Source organism: Lepeophtheirus salmonis, chromosome 6 (assembly GCF_016086655.4).
Source record: "Lepeophtheirus salmonis chromosome 6, UVic_Lsal_1.4, whole genome shotgun sequence".
Classification (NCBI taxonomy): Eukaryota; Metazoa; Arthropoda; class Copepoda; order Siphonostomatoida; family Caligidae; genus Lepeophtheirus; species Lepeophtheirus salmonis.
The window spans coordinates 16,814,359-16,833,072 of record NC_052136.2 but is presented as its reverse complement, the minus strand read 5'-3'; the positions used below and the strand labels follow the sequence as shown (position 1 = coordinate 16,833,072).

Below are 18,714 nucleotides of genomic sequence, written 5' to 3'. Positions count from 1 at the left end.
TTCTTTTTTGCGGCCCGATCTACACCGAATTTTTCTATGAGAGCTGACTTAACCAAGCTTCTTTTAAGCTCCTAATTAGTTCAAATTATACCGAGTCAATGAAGTAAATATATCTTCCATTTTTGGGTAACAAATAGTTGCAATAATGATTTTCAACAAATAAATGTATAGCGTAATCTTGAGCAAGCAAAAAAACCCCCAATAATTATAAAGGAAGCGGATGATGAAGAGAAGGAAAATGATTATTAATTAGACAAACTCCTCCTTTCATCATTGTAATCGTACTATCACTATGTAGTGTATAAGTAGAAGATATTATGTTATGTACCTATTGAGTATGATTATAAATATCTCGAATCAGAGGGGTGGGCGAAGGGAGATGGAATGTGATGATATGTATGTACAACATATTTAATATAAAGAGATAATTACTATTTGCTTTACTTATTTTCTTGAAGGTATAATTGGTATAGCCATGTACTATTTAGTTCATGTTATGAAGGGTTCTTGATAATTTTGCTCCAAACATTCTCGCCGCCTTTTTATGTTTATACATTATAGAGTTGAACTTTACCTCGAGTCTTTAGAGTTGAAACATCCATGATGGAGTTTCTGACAGTTCTTCAAACATCAACTAAGATCATGACAAGGTTAAGGTGGCATTTTTTAATGAGTCCTTTTCAAAGAGACCCGTACTATAAACACTTTTCCTTCTTTATTTCCTCATTATTTTTCATTCATTTTTCTTATTCTTGTATCTCATCTATCGCTGAGATACAAGAATAAAAAATTAAGGTAAAGTTCGAACCGATAATATAAAAACATAAAAAGGCGGGGGGATGCGGCAAAAATGTTCGCGGCAAAACTACCGGTCCCGACTATGAAGGCGTCCCAATTATAAATGTAAACAATAGATAGATAAAAGAAAAAGAGACTTTCATCGACTATCGCAACATCGTTGTTCTTTCTCTAAGCGGAGAAGAAGAAAATAGAAATAATCGTTGTAACTTAATTATGACCCATCAATCACCTTAAAACAATAGATCCCCGTGACGAAATGACCCTATTATTATGCTTGCTATAGATTACACACACACATACACTAAATGAAAACGATACGCTTATTAACAGAGTAGAGAAAAAAGAACTCGCTTTAAAAAGACTCATTAAAAATGACAAATGGTCATATAAAAAAAAGAAGGAAAACAAAAAGATGGAGCCTTTTCTAATAAGACAAGAGATACTAGATAGTCACGGTCCCATGGATTCAAAATGTAATAATATATACAATATCAAGGAGAAGTGAAAAAATAAAAATTTAGGTACAGCAAGATGCACTCTTCAGATATCAATATTTGTACATTTATATGGTAGTAACCAGACCTGGAGGAAGAGAGTCTCAAGCGGGTAGAGAATCTTCTTTTTTTTTTATTACTTTTGAACAATATAGATCTTTGAATCATCTCGAATCAGGAGTTGTAGAAATTTTGAATATCGTGGTGATTGAACGATATTTTCAGATTCAGAAAGTAACTAAAATAAATTGGTTTTTTTAAAAGAAATATTTTACAATTGAAAGTGAATCATTCTAGTACTCCTTGCACACTGGCATGGGGGACTAAAACAAATATTAATAATAAAAAGAGTGTTACAGGACATACTATTATATAATTTGATGATTTTTTGTACATTAAAGCTCACATTCATTAGAAAATAAAGTTATATTTTATTTTTAAACTATGCGACAAGATAAATGGACATTAAGTGGTCTATAATTTGGAAAGATGTTGTTTGTCACACTATAATGGGCAAAATTGTAGGTAAATATATAAGTCGAAAGGCTAACAAATAATAAATACAATTTTAGAATTGAATTAAAAATGTAATAGACTATGATCCATTATCTTCAAATTTGGCATGGAGTCTAAAATGGTTACAAAAGAACTATATCTGAAGAGCGGAACCTTGACCAAAAAATGTCAGACCTCCCGTATTGTATGTATGTAAGTACATAAATATGAAAGAATTAGGATAGTGCAAGTCGTTTGAGAATGACCATTTTTTTTAATCCTTCAAGTATCACTTTCAAATGGCAAAAATTGCATGAGAGAGACCTGAAATTTTGCAAATAGCGTGCTCTTGATACTGATGCATAGTGCAGTAAACAGCCCATTTTACTCCAAAGACCTCATGTACAATATTGTACATAGATATGAATGGATGGGTAAAAACTCATAGTATACCCCATGTATTTGAATTTGCGTAAATATACATATGTATTATATAATAAAAAAGAAACATTTTATAAATGCTTCGCTCTCCATCTGACCATTTGAAATTTAATTAAAAGTATGTACCTATTATAATTTGGTTTTTGTTGATAAGCAAACTATGTACATAGTGATGGGAGATGATGGTAAGTAAATAAAAAACAAACAAACAACCAACCAAAGCTGCTATATTATAAACAATAACAACACTAGAGAATATCGTCATTGAATCTCTCTCCTGTCTCCATGTTTAATAATCATCAACTTTTTCGTAGTTGTTATTATTTTTTTGATTGACATGCTCTTCCCCAGGAAATTCATTATGATTATCATCTAGGGAATTACATACATACATGAGGACTGAAGAGCAAAAAAAATAAAAAAATAATGGTAGCGTTGAGTAGAAAATATAAATAATTAAGTCAGCTGCAAAAGAATTAAACATTTAATATCTACGTACAAAGGCAGGGGCGTTCGCAGGATTATATATATTTCCTTTAAGAGCGATAATTTTTCCTCTTCCAAGACAAAAATTATGTAGGCCCCTTCATCTCATACCCTTACATAACGTAATATTATCATGTAGAGAAACTTAAATTAATTTTAAAGTGATATGAAGAAATTTTCTGTAATCAAATAAATATAATTTGTATATATTATGCATAGTGTTGTGTGGGTAGTTATTTAGGACCAAGGACCGCGGTCACGGCTAATCCGTTTTCACTTGTTGGGGTCTTCCCATATTTTTTTCAAAAATCCAAAAAAGTTAAATACCTCCCTTGTGACGTCATTTTTTTTAATTATTCCGTTATCTAATAGAATACAACTAAGAAAAAATAGAGTATGTTTGTAAAATGATGCATTTGAATGAAAACTGTTATGCATGATGAATATATTTTGCAAGATATGTGCAATGTTCTTAATACATATCTAATAACTTATACTATTTGGCTTAATAAACCATCGACATATTTAGGAAAAAATTATAAGACGAACAATTTAGGAACAGTCCCAGGGACCGATCCTAAGATTGGACTGGATTGAATAAATAAGGACATACGCAATGCTAATTATGCAATGTGTAACTAGTAAGTATCTTCTACATTTTTATACTAATAGTAACAATGAAAGGATATATTTATATTGTAAAGTCCGTAGTTGTCATCACCCTAAATGATATTGGAGGTCATTTCTATAAAATTCACTACTATGAAATTTTCTGTAGAAAGTTTTTTTATAAAGCTTTTTGGTTTGTTTTATAATATTTGCTTATACACATATATGTATTTTTGCTTAAATAAAACTAATAAAAAAGCTCGTCAATGATATCAAAATTTGCACTATTTGCTTTAGATATATATAAAATCCTTTCATTTAAGAACAATCATTGTTTTTTGGACAGGTGCATACTAGATGCACATACATATTTAGAAAATACGTTTAATAGCCATTTTATTAGACTAATACGAAAAAGAGTATTAAAACCTTCAACTGCAATAGGTTTGACCTTTAAAATCTTTTTTTTTTTTTTTTGCGATGTGAAGAGTAGATAAATAAATTGTTTGTTTATTAAGTTAAAACGCCTAGTAATACATATTTTAAGGACTTCTGCCGAAAATAAGTAATCAGCTCTGTTTTTGGAAGAGAAAAAGGAAACAAATAATGACAAAAATTTATGCAAGAGCACGTGGTTAGTATTATCAGCAAGAACCAGACAACATTCATTATTTTGATCAAACAATATTAGAGCTCTGTTTTCCATCAAATACAACAGCACACGCACTGTGTTTTATATACTCGTATGTATGTGAGTATTTATGTAATGGTTTTTGTTATTTGTACAAACTTCCATTAAAAGGTCAATTTCAATGAGTTCAAACAACAACAAAAATAAGGACAAGACGACGTTAAAATTGTTTCTTCTCATCAGACAACAACCGCAGCAACTTATGAAAATGCTTTAAAACATAATAGCATCATCTATTTTGATTCCTTCAGAATTATATTAGAAGAGTTGACGTATGTTACTAATATCAAATATGTATCCATGTAATCTCTACCTACCTACATCCGTCATTTTTAAAACTTTTTTTATTCCAGGGCACATTAATGACTGGAACGTCCCTAGGATTTTTCTTTGGAAGGGTTAATAACTTTAAAATTTTATGTTCAACATTTTGATGACTTTTCTTATAAAAGACATTTCATTTTTTGTTTCTTTTAATAAATATTCTAAATTTGTGACAACAGCCCCAGTCTTTTGGGCAAAATATTACAAATCTTCCTTACATTTAATCAAATTTTACGACTGGTATTTCACAGGTCAATTAATACGATTTTGGGTCTTTTTTTACTTATAGATTAGAGCTTTAATCAACCTTCATTGTTTACATCCTGTCTAGAATGCCCAGAGACTTTTTTTTATAAATTCAAAAAATGTCGAGCTGTATACGGAACAACAAATGGTTGAAAATCGACTTAAAATTTAAAATAAAGCAAGACAAAAGATTAACTTTTTTTTTTGCCTTAAAAACCAAACAAGAATCAAAATATAGTCATATATATCCCCCTCCATCCAATGAAGGCACTGTTCCGGCCACTTGACCTCTTTATTGGACATCAAAATATTGTCACTCTATATTGTGTGGATCAAAGATGAATAAATTTTGGCTATTCTCTGGGGCTTACTATTGCTTCGTGGTGTACAGCTTAAGAAACACTGTATTACATTGTAAATATTATGTTAATATAAGTACTCCTCCTCCTACTTTTTGATGAATTATTAGGTATCATTATTATTATGACTATTATTTGGCCAACTCTTCATCAACTTGATTTTCAGATAGTCCGTCAGTCAATTATTTTGTTTATACTACTTATTATATATACCAACAACTCATATCGTGATGCTTTTTGAAGTGATGATGGCAGGTGGAATCACGCCTTCTTGCTAATTGAAAAGTCAGTTTTTTTAAAATATTTTGCTCCCAAATATACACACAAAATGTACCTATGTACATAACATATTTTTAGGACTTTTGGGATTTTTTTTAAATGAAAAAAATCCCAAAAATCATCATCATAGACTTCTTTTTCTCATTCTTATCGAACATTATCTTGGAAATATGTAGGTATATATATATACAAGTTCCCGTTCATTTTCATAATAATAATAATAAAACAATAGACGGAAGAAAAACTAATAAAGATTTTATCTCTCTTTTAAAACTATGCTTTAAAGAAATAAATAACAAGAAAAATATTGTACTATATGATCATCGATTTAGTGGGTACCTAAAAAGAATATACATATGTTCTTAGGAATGGATAAAAAAATGATCATGATGATAGCTCCACCTTCCTCAATAATTCATTGATAATTAAAAAAAACAAAAAACACACACAGAAGGGGTTAAATGAAGAAAAATTAAGAAAGAATGTATGTATGTACACAAAAAAATAAAAATTCCTCCCTACCTGAGGGTCTGCACTTCTAAATAAATCATGGTCCTCATCCACTTCAAAATAAAGCTCAGAAGATGTAATGGACAATGTTCCAACAAGGGATAATCCAGGAGATACCAATATTGCACTAGTGCTGATGTTAATAGGACCTAAAAAAATACAATCAAATAAATAGTAACAATAATGAGGAAAAAATAACTCACCGCTATTATCTGCATCAATTTCTCTATCCTCTGCAAGTAGTTCAGAGTCCTCAACTAGATCATGACTCGAAGCTGTTTGTTGAGCTCGATTAGCTGCCAAATGTGCATGAAAATCAGCTTTAGCTGCTTGAACAGCGTCTTCTGTGGCGCCATGCTCTAAACAGGCCTTCAGTGTTGCCTCAGGATGTGTGGATCCAATAGGATCACGAATCAGTCTCCTACGCCGACGGGCATCATCTTCCCATACATCCAGTTTCCAAAATATCCTCTTTCCGATTTCTTCTGCGTTTTTCCAATAGTTGTAACAATATTGGTTCGAGGAGAGAACATCCACAACTTTATCAACTAATCTGCTGGCTATAACTCCGTCTCTTCGGCGAGCTGCTGTAATGAGATGATCACACATCTTTTCCTCCTCGTTCCTTTCATTGAGATTTAAAGCACAAGATGATTCAAATTCTGCGTGTTTAAGCACATCGTCTGCTCGCATTCGATTCAAAATAAATTCCGCTTCGTTAGCTACTCGAACAATATGATCCTTCATGGCATGGGAAAGGAGTCTAGAATGAGAGTAATTACAACAAGATATGATTTTATAATCTTAAAAAAACAAACAAAAAAAAACATCTATAAATCCCTTACCTTCCTTCATTGATTAATTCAATGAAAGCAAGTCCTGCATGTTTTTGAAGTGAGTTTTGCCATTCTTGTGAACAAAGTAGCATGACCAGTTCCACGACAGAGGTAGAGTTTTTAAATGTAGTGATGGCCTTTCCTTCCATCAATAGATCTTGACCATGGGATCCAATCAGAGTTTTAGATAGAAAAGGAGCAAAGTCCACCATGATTTCCCGAAGCAATGGACAAACAGAGCCTAGGGCAACCTCCAATTTTTGAGTTAAAGTTGCTTCTCGTGATGGAGTTGGAATAATGAGGTCTTTTGATGGAACAAAGGACTTAATATTTAAATCTTCAGGTCGACTTTGAAGAGACTTTTCAGAGGGGGCGCCTGAGCTAATATTGCTTTTAGCTGATGACAACATGGAGATTTCTTGTTTGACACGAGCACCTCTTTCATCCTCTTCGTCATCAAAAAGTACTTCACCTCCATGTGGCATGATGCTGCCTCCTTCCAAACTGACCTCATGAAAATCTTTGTCCGTGTTCAAAATAGCAGGAGCTGAGTCATCATCATCATCTTCATCAATGGGAGGAGAAATCTCTGAACCATTGACCTATGTTACAAAAATGTAAGTATTACATATTAAAGAGCGTATACACAGAGTTTAAACGATAAATTGAAACAAATTTCGTGGCTGGCAACTTCAAGTTATAACCTATATAATTTTCAACATTTGCTGAGGCAAACCGACAGAACAGTCCCATAATTGCTCCCTCCCATATTTGAAAGCAAAAAAAAAAGTAGGTGTGATTGTATTTGGTCGTGTCGTAGTGATGAAACTTTGATGGGTCCTCATTTCATTTGAGCAGGACTTCGAATCAGAGCAAAATATTATGTGGAAATTTTTGTGAATTCTTTTTTGTTTTGGATGGACAGCCACTGAAGACGGAACCATTTTATTTGGTGTTCCTTCTAGATTCGTCTTCTCCAAGCATTAAGGACCTGAAGGGATTAAGAGATAGACTCACTGGCTCAATAAATATCATATTGTTTCAGTACTAAGTTCCGATGTCGTATTGAGGAATAGTCGGAGTTAACGGGAGGCCCGGGGCCAGGCCCTAACCTTCAATATTTATTATATGAAAAAAAGTCAAATCCAATTTTTTCATTTTAAATAGTAGATACTAACTGTATTAATGTCATATTTTATTAAAAGAGGAGCTACACATTTATTTCAATTTTTCGTTTAAATTTTGTACAATGGAGGTATATAATATAAAATCCAAATTACCTGAATTTCTCCATTACTTTTTGTTTCCTCAATAACGGGTGCATTTTCTTTGGCACAAGGATTATTTTGGCATTCACCAAAGGATTTGCTTCCTAATTTATTATCACAGCCTTTAAAAAAAATCAATCAATAAGAGGAATAAAGAAAAGAAAGAATATCTATAAAAAAACATGCAGATAACTAAATCTATGTTAAATTACTAAAAATAGATCCCTTTCCGGAGATCCCTATTCCTTAGATCAATTATGATTAGTGGATTGTTTAAATAGGTTCTCTGATTGTTTGAAAACTAAGGAGAGTGGAAATGTGTACCATATTGTATACCTTTTATTCCTAATATGGAAAAAAGCTTTTGTCCATTTAATGGAAAATGTATATACTTACGTTATTGATTAAAATCTAATTAACTATAATCATGCAATGCATCCAAGATGGATGTCATTTTTACACAAATGCAAATATGAAGCTGCATAGAAGGGAATGGAAGAATCTGTTTGACATGACTATATTGAGTGGGATCATATAATTCAATGATGATTCCCTATTCCTTAATCAATAATCATTGTCAATCCATTGGAGGAAAGGGAAGCAAAAAGATAAACTAAGATACACTTAAAAGATTAACCTTATAAATACTATGTATATAATGTACATGCAAGGCAAGATCAAAGTTAGGGATGTTCATGCATTTAAGTAGAAAAACATTGAGTAAGCCCTACACACAAACGTAATACCTTTGATACAACACTTTTGTTGATGCGTTTGCTGAGATTGACAAGGTAACCCCGTATTTGCAGAATGTCCATGATGATGGACATTATTGCTTAGGGGGCCTCCTCGTCTACGAACATGTAGATGATTTCCACCTATCCAGCCCGGAAATACAGGCTTAGAGCCGTTACTAGGAGCTACGTTATTGCATTCTGGACAATCGTTATGATAACGCTGATTCGCGTTATGAGCTATGGTTATATCATCATCTTCTTCCACCTCATCTTGTTGACGGAGACAAACCTCTAGAGTGTCATCAGAATCGCCCGTAAGTGTAACCGAACTCACCTCAAACCCCTTATTTTTGGGTTTCATCTCTTGACAAGTAGATGAATTGCCATTTGTGCCACAGGCACAACATTGGCAGCAAATATCCACAGAATTACCCAGATTTCGACAAGAGGAACAATCACATACATAATAATCACCGCCAATATCCTCTGAGGGAGGATTATTGGCATGATTGTACCAGTGGCTATTACAAGTGCAACAATTATCGTGACTGTGCGAAATATTTTGACTATTGCGACTACAGTGCTGTGCATTAATGTTTGATGAAGGAGAAATAATTCTGTTGTAATGACCAACACCACCAATGCCACCGTTACCCGGTTTATAAATCCCACTATTCGAGTGTTGAATACCTGAGAATGTTGCATTCGAAATTCGCTGAGTTGGAGGCTCAAGAATATCTCGATACTTTGACACCATTAACACAGAGATGAAGTACACAACTGCTAGTGATAAAAACTGAGCCTGTTTTGTTTCCTCTACATCTCGGTAAATGACAGCACGAAGGCGATTGACATCCATGTCTTGAAGGAGTCTTTCAAAATCCTTCACTGCACTATTTTGAAGTTTGAAATTTTCAGAAGGGCCCTAGGATTGTGAAAAATTATTTACAATAAATATGTAACAAAAATGTATATATAATATAAAAATATAACCTTTTGAGAGGGCAAATTCCTTACGATAACTTTAGCCTCTTCATACAAATTGGAATTCATATCCGAGCCAACATCCATCAATCCGTTCTTTTCTTTACATTCTAAGCAATTTTTAACAGCACAGGTACAAACTAATCTTAAACATTGCCTCAGAATCCCACCAGACGACATGTTTTTTTCCGCTTCAAGGTCCGCAAAGTTTAAACTAGAGGCAAATATTAATATGTCAGCCATCATCACTAGTCTTTGTAAAAAGGAAATGGCAACATCAATGGTCATTCCTTGAGTTGATTCCAGCACATCCAATTCATTATTTGGAGATGTGGCTGAGGCTAAAAGAGGCAAAAGGCCACCACAAGCAATAATCAAATTATCAGCTAACTGAGAAATCAAATGAACTGTATTAACCACAAATATGGCATTATCCGTACTATTAACAAAGTCCAAAACAGATTTAGTTGAATGGGATCGCCAAACTTGTATGTCTGTCTCGAGAGAAAACAGCACATCCGATAAAAGTCTTTGATGTATATGAGACCAACGAAATTCAGGTATTCGAAAAGGAGGTCGAGCTGGTCCTGGACTAAATGTAGGAGGCTTATTTGATTCCTCCTTTAGGGTGGCCTCTGGAAGGTTTTTAGGCATTTCAACTACTTCTTTTGGTAGAATAGGAGGAGGAGGAGGAGTAAGTTCACTTTCTTCTTTGACGACACTTTCAGTATTACTGATAGGACTAACATTTTTATTACTTATGGATGGAGTTATCTCTCCAGCGCTACAATGGGGTTCATCAACAGTACTAATCCCTTCAGGAGTTGTGGCTTGTGAAACAGAATCCTGTTTAATATCATGAGGACTTAATCCCCGTACAATGTCTGTCTCAGAATCAATAGTTTGGAGAGAATCCTCTTTATCAGTAGCACTACTTGTTCTGCTCTTTTCTTCCACTTCTGGTTTATCACTTTCAAATTGATTTTCTTCGATTGAAGCACTCTTATGTTCTCCATTTGTCAGAGGGATTTTAGCACCTTCCACTAGTTGGGAAGAAGATGCTTCTTCTTCCTCTTCTTCTTGAGTATCCTCACTATCGTCACCATCAAGATCATCGTGTATTTCTTTCACAGCCTTCTTTGATTCATTATTATTATTTCCTTCTTCCACATCACCCGCATTTTTCTCACTCTGTTGATTCTCATTCGACTTTTCTTGAAATTTTTCGTCAGTCTCAATACTATCTTCCTCTTCTTCTTCCACCTCCTCTTCCCTTTGACTTCCATCATCATCTTCTTCAACACCCGTCAGAGAATCTTCGACATCAGACTTTTCTAGTGCTTTAATTTCAGAAGTACTTTCATCCTCTTCGATATCTTCTTCGCCTTCCTCATCCTCCTCACTTTCTTCTTCGTCCTCATTCAACCCAGAAATGGTAGAAATAGGCTTTTGAGAACGAACTTCTGGATCTGTAATATTGTCAGCACGTCTTCTCTCATAAGATTCATACATTTGACTAAATTGTAAACGAAATTCTTCATATGACACTTTCGAATGAACAATGGCCAATGTATCCACCCAAACACGCCATCCACCGAATTCATACTTGATAGCATGATGTAATAACATTCGGAAGAGAGCAAATACCATGTCAGAAATCTTTTCTTCATCCGAATCCTTTGGATGTATATAGGCAAGGGAAATGAGCCACTCTTGCCAAACGGACATTTGTAGTACTGTTCGTCTATTCTCTCGATTATTGTTGCATAAAAGCGTCATATCAGACAAAAATAACTTTTTTACTTCTTCCAGATTTAGACAAGGCTTAGACTGACGAATCAAGGAAGCAACAACTTTCAGAATCACTAAAAATACATAATAAAAAGTTACTCAGTTACAGAAATGTATATATACATAACTCAAATGATAATACGACTTACTTGGGTTCTCTAGTCTAAAATGATTTTCTGGCTCAGGATGTTTTTGGTAAAGAACAGGTTGACTTACATTTTCCGTCAATATTTCATACAAAACATTATAAGTAGCTATAGACAGTGTTTCTTCTTTCAAAAGTAATTTTTCGATGAGTAGAGTGTACAAATTATTAGGATTCATAACATCATATTTTCTCCTAAGGTAAATAAATACCAATAAATATCGCTAAATATGACATGTAAATGGATAAACGACTTACTTATGAGTTGAACGAGAGAGGAAGAATCCTAGTAGTTTTAAAGCTTGAAGTCGAATCAACTGTGAGTTGGAGGACAGCATTTTAAAAACTGTCTTGACTCCTCCTTTTAGATCGAAGGCGGGTATTAAGCTCGATGGATGGTCGCACATGAGAGACATTAGCATTTGGAGTACATCATGCAAGTTATCATCTTCATGAACAGTGGTTAAATAATTGAGAATAGATTGAAGCTCATCTTCTTTAACTCCATTCCCAATCAATATCAATTGTTTTACAAACAAAAGCATGTACGAGCGAATTGTCATAATTTCATTTTTATTCGGACGGGGACCATCTGCGAAAAAAGAATATAATTAATCTATCGTTTAGTTAATGAATAAACAAAGCATAAAAAACAACTATAAATGAATTTACCAAGGCCCTTTGGTGTAATTCCAGTTTGTTCCGATGGATCGACCACCCAATAGTAGTACTTCAGAGTATGCATTGTTTGAAGAACAGTGGATACCCTTCGTACGTTGCTATAAATTTGTGTATCTGATAGGAAATCTGTTGCTAAATAGGAATAAAGTTTTGTTTGAACAAGCGCTGGAGTGTGGATCCAAAGGGTAGGATTGAACAAACAATGATCCAAGAGTTGTTTAAGTAATGAATCAGAATTATTGGATTGACAAGTAACTAAATATTTTGTGAGCTTTAAAAATGTCAATAATAATTCAACTGTCAGATGCTCTCTAGAAGATCGATTCAAGAGATGCGATATAACTAAAAATCCTCTCCCCGAGATAACTTGTTGTTGAATACTAGGTGAGCTCTCAACCAATTCACAAATAAAACTCATTAATTTTGAACTATATTTAAGAAGAAATGAATATATGATTAGAGATGACTGAGAGTTCAGAGAAAGCATCAAACTTACCAAAGGGTTTGATCAGATGTTCCTGTTATGGCAGACTCCTCGGAGGGTAAATCTAACTGAGCAAATAGTGGAAATAATACTTGAATTCCACCTATTGAATTTAGAGTAGTGTGAACGGAGTGCGTAACAACTGCTTTTACATCCTTCATCATTAATGCGTGTGGAGAATGAACAAAGTACCCTCCAGAGCCTTTTGGAGCACACTGAAGAATGAGTTGACTATCTGTTGATACAGGATTGTATAGGAAAACTATTGCATTTGAAAGTCGTCCATCATAAAGGACTTTTTTGTGGATTTCACTCAATTGACCTCCTTCTGTTTCAAATCGAAATTGATTCTTTGACATAGAAAGTAAAAGGAATATATCTTAAGTATAGAAGATATGCATTCACTTAAAAAAATGTTATTACTTTATATCCAGGGCCCAATCTATGCATGGCACAAACTTGTTGAGGACTGAGTGCATTGTCGAAAAGATAGATTGCTGACATTTGACCACGGAATACTCGCTGCTCATCTACATCTGGTGTAGCACCAATATAACACTTATCAAAAGGCTTAAAAAATAAAAAATGAGTGAGGGGTAAAGATTGAGTGTTGCATAAAAGTCTACCTCATTCGTTGAGACAAACCATGCCATCTCAGTGGATGAAGCTAGCTGCCCATTCACAAAACATTTAATTTCTGACTTGGTCCATCGATAATAAATGTACACAATGGCAATCATATACCATTTCCTGGGTTGAAATTCATATTTGACACAGTGTTGGTAGCCTTTTCCTTTTACTTTCATGGAAGTAAGAACAAGACAATTACCCACAAAATGTGCAGAGTATCCGACCCCTTTGGCTGTTTTAAAGCTATAATTAAAAGGAATAGGTACAAATGAGAACCATATTTTTATGATAATTATCAAATACGAACCAGTATAAATAAGGTTTCTCTCTCTCAATATTCACAGCATTCAAAGGGTCTAATCGGAACCAAGTTGTAAAAGTAAACCCATTTTCATAAGGCCATCGAGATAAAGGAGGAAGGATGATAGCTGAACCTTTCACTCCAGGAAAGCTAAAAAAGACATCGGGTCCAGTTCGATTCGGCATTTGTTTTAAAACATTTAATAATTTCTTGGAATGTCTGGGCCATTTCCCTTTATCCGACTTCATAGCAGCAAAAAGAAGTTTAAGCTCTTTTACTGTTATTGAATAGGATGCTAAAATCCCCATTAAATCAACTAAAAGATCGGTCACAACTGGTGGAGCTTTCGGCAAACGTTTGAGAAGGTATTCCATGAGCTTTGCTTCTGTGCATGCTTGTAAATTACGAACAGACTTACGAAGAATAGCTGTAAACACGGATGAAATTTCTGCTTGTTGTGAAGGGTCAGAATGATCCAACAAATCCATCATATGACTAATATGGTCTGGATCAGCAATGACAAAATTTTGTTCAAGGTCAAATTCTCCACCAACCAACTAGGAAAAGTAAAGATATTTGCATTAGAAATTAGTTGTTTGTGATTCTGTATATTATAATAATTATTTTTATCATAATCCAATAAATTAATTCATTCCGCTATCTTTAAATGAATTACTAAGAGGATCTACTTCTATAATTTAAATAAATATATATATATATATATATTCACTGAAGCATTCGACCAAATGGGTTTGATGTAATAATTAAAACAGTGTGCCGTTGAATGAGGAGAAGTCTTCATTTAAAACATTTCTACGAAAGATGAAGTGGTTAAAATTTTCAGCCTTATTTGCAATACTATGTCCCAGTTTACTGATCAAAAGAGCACAGTGTGAAAAAGTATTACGGATTAAACCTTTTGAGGCTACTGAGGTAAGTTGAGCCACTCATATTTTTATGCATAATCTAGTTTGTTTGAATATACATATGTGTATCAAGAAACCATCGGCATAAATGAAATGATGGGATTATCATCCTCCAAGGATGGTATAAAAATCTTCACAATCTGTCTTAATGTATTTATAAATAAATGCAATTTGAAACATCTATAAAAGTCATATTTATAACTTATTTATGTACCCTTAAATGTTTTATGTTAGAAAAATGCAACATTCCAATAAATGCCTTTTTATTTGATATTCAACGAAAATGTGTCAAACTGCATTTTACATCTGCAATAACCCTGTCGGTAAGTGCGAGTAGATATTAGTATGATGTTACATGAACAAAAACGCTAAGTAGAAGATGATTAATTAGTAATTAGAAGGAAAGAAATCAAAAAATATTTATATGTATATATTACTTCGATGATATGTTTTTGACAAGATGAAATTATTTTCAAGCAAGAAAAAACATTTAAGAGTTAATAAATGACAAGTTAAGTTGTCCAGTCATATTGAGCAAATAGAAGACGTAGCGTTTGAATCAAGAATGAAATGATTTCAAGTGAATATATAAATGATAATAAGAAGTATTTCCTATTTCAGGAAGAAAGAGAGTCGAGTTTTCTAGGAAAGCATTTAGAATGCGACGGATGTCATGTCATGTCTTATCAGATAATAACAACGTGGAACAAATTAAAGAGCAAGAAGTCATCAAAGGAATACGATTATTTCGAGGCTTTGGAGGAACTGTGTGAACCAAAGAGATTCAAGTCCTATGGACTAGTATCTGTCAATGACCAAACTCGAATAACCGGGCCTGGAACAGAGAGTGATGGCTTTTTCGTACAGATGGGCGGCGCTTTGCTTCACCAATTGAGCACCTTTTGTTGGTCATGGATCCAGAAGGAGGAGGAATTGTACAAGATTTGGGGAAAAGATCCTTCTCCTTTGGGACTACGCTCATGGATGTGCGACTCCTTTTGCAAAAGGGACTTACAAGATTTAAAACAGAATTAACCACTTCCTTGTTCGAAGCAGATCCGTCAATGACGCGATCCTTGAGGAGGGCGAAGGCGCTATAAGACTCCGACTCCATCTTAGGGATCCCTTTAAATCCATCCACACATAATACTACAAGAATAGCTGCGGCTTCCAAGTCCCTTTTTTTCTTCTTTTTTTTTTTTTGATTTAATTTATCTTTCTATTTCTTTTCATTTGTAACTCTATCTCTCTCCCTCTCTCTCTCTGTCTATGTATGTATCTATGAGGGTTCTCTACTCTCTGGCAGCGATATTTAATATTATGGAATGAATCCTCTTTCTCTCTTCTCTCTATCCCTCCAGCTATGTGTCTAAGTGTGTGTGTATCTCTCTCTTTTCCTCGCACTCTCTCTTTCCCTCTTCAGCAGTATTACACTCCACTCCACTCAGCTCTTCTATTTCTTTTTATCATCATCAGCAGCAGCTACATCTAACATCATCTTATCATCATGACACTCAAAGGCCCTCCTATTTTTTATATTATAAAGACAATATTGAATGAAATTCCATCATTCGGTCATTTTCTCCTTCCTCTCTTTCTGTTTTTCTTTTCAACTACTTGCCCTGTTTATTTCTCTTTTCCAGCAGATGATGAGGGGAAACACACTGTTACTCGTTAGAATAGAAAGAGGAGTTTCTATAAATATGTATACTAATTTAATGTATTTTATTTGGAATAAATCTTTTGATTGGGGATAAATGAGTGTTGTTAATTATAAAATACTTTATTGAGGGACTCGAAGTAGTATAAGATGAAAGGATAATAATTAATAAAATGGCAAATAGGAGTCGCCACATTAGTTCACAAACATTATATCAATGATACATAAATGATATCTACATTATGATTATATAATATGATGTTTATCTATTCCATTACTACTACAAATATATCTTCCAGAGGGTTAATATAAATAATGATTAATGGTATTAGGGAAGACATTGAGAGGCTACAATATGTATTAATATCATTTATCCAAAAATTAGTGAACGGAAAAAGAGTTTCGCACTCCTTTATAAAATATTGTATTGAATTAATTAATAATATTACATATAGAATTGTAATTGTATCAGATCTGAGGCCGGCTCCTCTTTTTTTCTATTCCTTCGTCTATACTCAATAGATATCGTCTCCTCTCAGCTCAGCTTCAGCTAAATTCACTCTTTTCTACGTATTTCTATTCTCCTTCTTCTTTTTGTGAATTCTTAAATTTGATAGTCAGTATTACTATTTGATTTACTCTTGTCAAGGTGTGCGAAGGAGTTAGGCGATGGCGGTTGGAAAAGCGGTAGGAGTTGTTCCATGATTTCTCGTTATTCAGATCCTCAACTGAATGATGAATTAATCTATTTCCTCTCATTCCCCTCATTCACTTGCAGGCCCCTTCAAGTCAATCTGGAACGAAAGTGAGTGTTGGAAATGGCGTTCGCACCTGTCCCCTCTCAGGACATGTGGGCTTCGACTCTCTCCCATACCAACTGGTCCATCAAAACGTCAATGCTGGATTCACATTTAATATTTTGTGCATTGGAGAGACGGGATTAGGGAAATCGACTCTGATGGACTCTTTGTTCAATACATCTTTTAAGGCGGGACCCTCCACTCATCGAGTTCCTTCCGTCAAACTCAGGTCCAACACTTATTATTTAGAGGAAAAAAACGTGAAACTCAAGGTACAAAAGAAAATGGATTCATTCGCGATTTTTAATTGATATTTAATATATTACAGTTAACGCTTTGTGACACGGAGGGCTATGGAGATCAAATCAACAAAGAAGACAGCTTTAAAACCATTGTCGAGTACATTGATGCCCAATTTGAGTCCTACCTTCAAGAAGAACTCAAGATCAAGCGGAATATGAGAGATTATCACGATACTCGAATCCATGTTTGTCTTTATTTCATCACGCCCAATGGGCACGGTCTCAAGTCCATTGATCTCGTTTGTATGAAGAAATTAGACTCCAAAGTCAATATCATTCCCATTATTGCTAAAGCAGATACTATTAATAAAGCAGAGCTCTCTAAGTTTAAACTTAAAATCATCTCAGAGCTCGAAAACAATGGTGTTCAAATCTACAAATTCCCTGTCAATAACGATGAGGATAGTGAGGTAAATAAGGAAATGAATGAGAATGTGCCGTTTGCCGTTGTTGGATCCACGGACTTTGTTAAAGTGGGCAATGAAAATGTTCGTGCTCGACAATATCCTTGGGGTGTCGTTCAAGTAGAAAATAAAAATCATTGTGATTTTGTTAAATTAAAAGAAATGCTCATTAGAACCAATATGGAGGATCTAAGAGATACGACCCATAGTAAACTCTATGAAATTTATCGTAAAGACAGACTTCAACAAGTAGGAAATATTGTTAATTAATTCAAAGCTTGTTGATTGATACTGATCTGCTTTTTCTTTTCCATTCAAAATTTAGATGGGATTTTCAGATTCCAATGGAGATGGTTCTAGCTTTACAGAACAATATAATGCTCGTTTGGAGAACCACAAAAATAATCTCCAAGTAAAAGAGGAAGAAATGCGTCAAAAGTTCGTACTGCGCGTCAAAGAAAAGGAAGGAGAACTAAAAGAGGCCGAAAAAGAGGTAAGAGATCATTCTTAATATAACTTCTTTATCATTTATTCACTTTTGTAAATCTTTTTAGCTCCATATCAAATATGAAGGAATGAAAATAAGTGTTGCTGATGAGAAGAGAAAAGTAGAAGAGCAAAGACGAGACTTGGAAGATGAAATAACGGACTTTCATCGCCGAAAAGCGCAATTTGAAGCTGAAAAGATGAACTCTGGTCATCACACTTTAACCCTTGGTAAAATTGGTAAAAAGAAATAATATGTGGTTTGCAGCAGTACTTAAAACTTGCTTTGAATTTGAAAACTATATTTTTTTAAATTATTTTATAAGCAATCGCATTTATGTTTTTTTTTTTTTTATTAATTTATTTTGTGTCAGTGTATATAATTATACTCATATTAATGCAGCCTCCATTTCTCGTCGCGATTCTTGGAATTCATTTATCAAATTTATGAAACCTTTGTTTAAGTAATTACAAGCCTAATACAAAATGTATCTGTATATCTCGTTTGCTATGGTTTGAATACAAATATTATATTTATAATCAC

General features: G+C 33.9%; 2 protein-coding genes across 10 annotated transcripts in view; one reads left to right on the top strand and one right to left on the bottom strand.

The window, feature by feature from the left end:
• rg (A kinase anchor protein rugose) overlaps positions 1 to 16,034 on the bottom strand; it is a 54,248-nt gene extending 38,214 nt beyond the window's left edge. For 4 of the 9 annotated variants that reach the window (XR_011780503.1, XR_011780502.1, XM_071889020.1 and 1 more), the window contains exons 1-13: positions 15,534 to 16,034; positions 13,599 to 14,149; positions 13,288 to 13,534; positions 13,085 to 13,231; positions 12,674 to 13,011; positions 12,169 to 12,605; positions 11,755 to 12,088; positions 11,501 to 11,691; positions 9,570 to 11,425; positions 8,586 to 9,501; positions 7,852 to 7,961; positions 6,581 to 7,173; positions 5,748 to 6,498 (exon numbers count right to left, since the gene is read on the bottom strand). Coding sequence is in view for 7 of the 9 variants with exons in the window: in XM_071889020.1 (XP_071745121.1) it covers positions 5,748 to 6,498; positions 6,581 to 7,173; positions 7,852 to 7,961; positions 8,586 to 9,501; positions 9,570 to 11,425; positions 11,501 to 11,691; positions 11,755 to 12,088; positions 12,169 to 12,605; positions 12,674 to 13,011; positions 13,085 to 13,231; positions 13,288 to 13,534; positions 13,599 to 14,149; positions 15,534 to 15,632 (6,570 nt within the window). In the remaining 2 variants the exon portion in view is untranslated. The remainder of the gene's footprint in view (positions 1 to 5,747; positions 6,499 to 6,580; positions 7,174 to 7,851; positions 7,962 to 8,585; positions 9,502 to 9,569; positions 11,426 to 11,500; positions 11,692 to 11,754; positions 12,089 to 12,168; positions 12,606 to 12,673; positions 13,012 to 13,084; positions 13,232 to 13,287; positions 13,535 to 13,598; positions 14,150 to 15,533) is intronic. The other 5 variants (XM_071889021.1, XM_071889023.1, XM_040715184.2 and 2 more) reach the window with 3 other exon arrangements.
• Positions 16,035 to 16,179: 145 nt separating this feature from the next.
• On the top strand, positions 16,180 to 18,710 carry LOC121120340 (septin-2). Its single transcript, XM_040715191.2, has 5 exons — positions 16,180 to 16,865; positions 16,957 to 17,250; positions 17,307 to 17,933; positions 18,010 to 18,177; positions 18,239 to 18,710. Exons 1-5 carry the CDS (start codon positions 16,848 to 16,850, stop codon positions 18,422 to 18,424), a joined length of 1,293 nt encoding a protein of 430 aa, XP_040571125.1. The 5' UTR covers positions 16,180 to 16,847; the 3' UTR covers positions 18,425 to 18,710.
• The last annotated feature ends 4 nt before the right edge of the window (positions 18,711 to 18,714 follow it).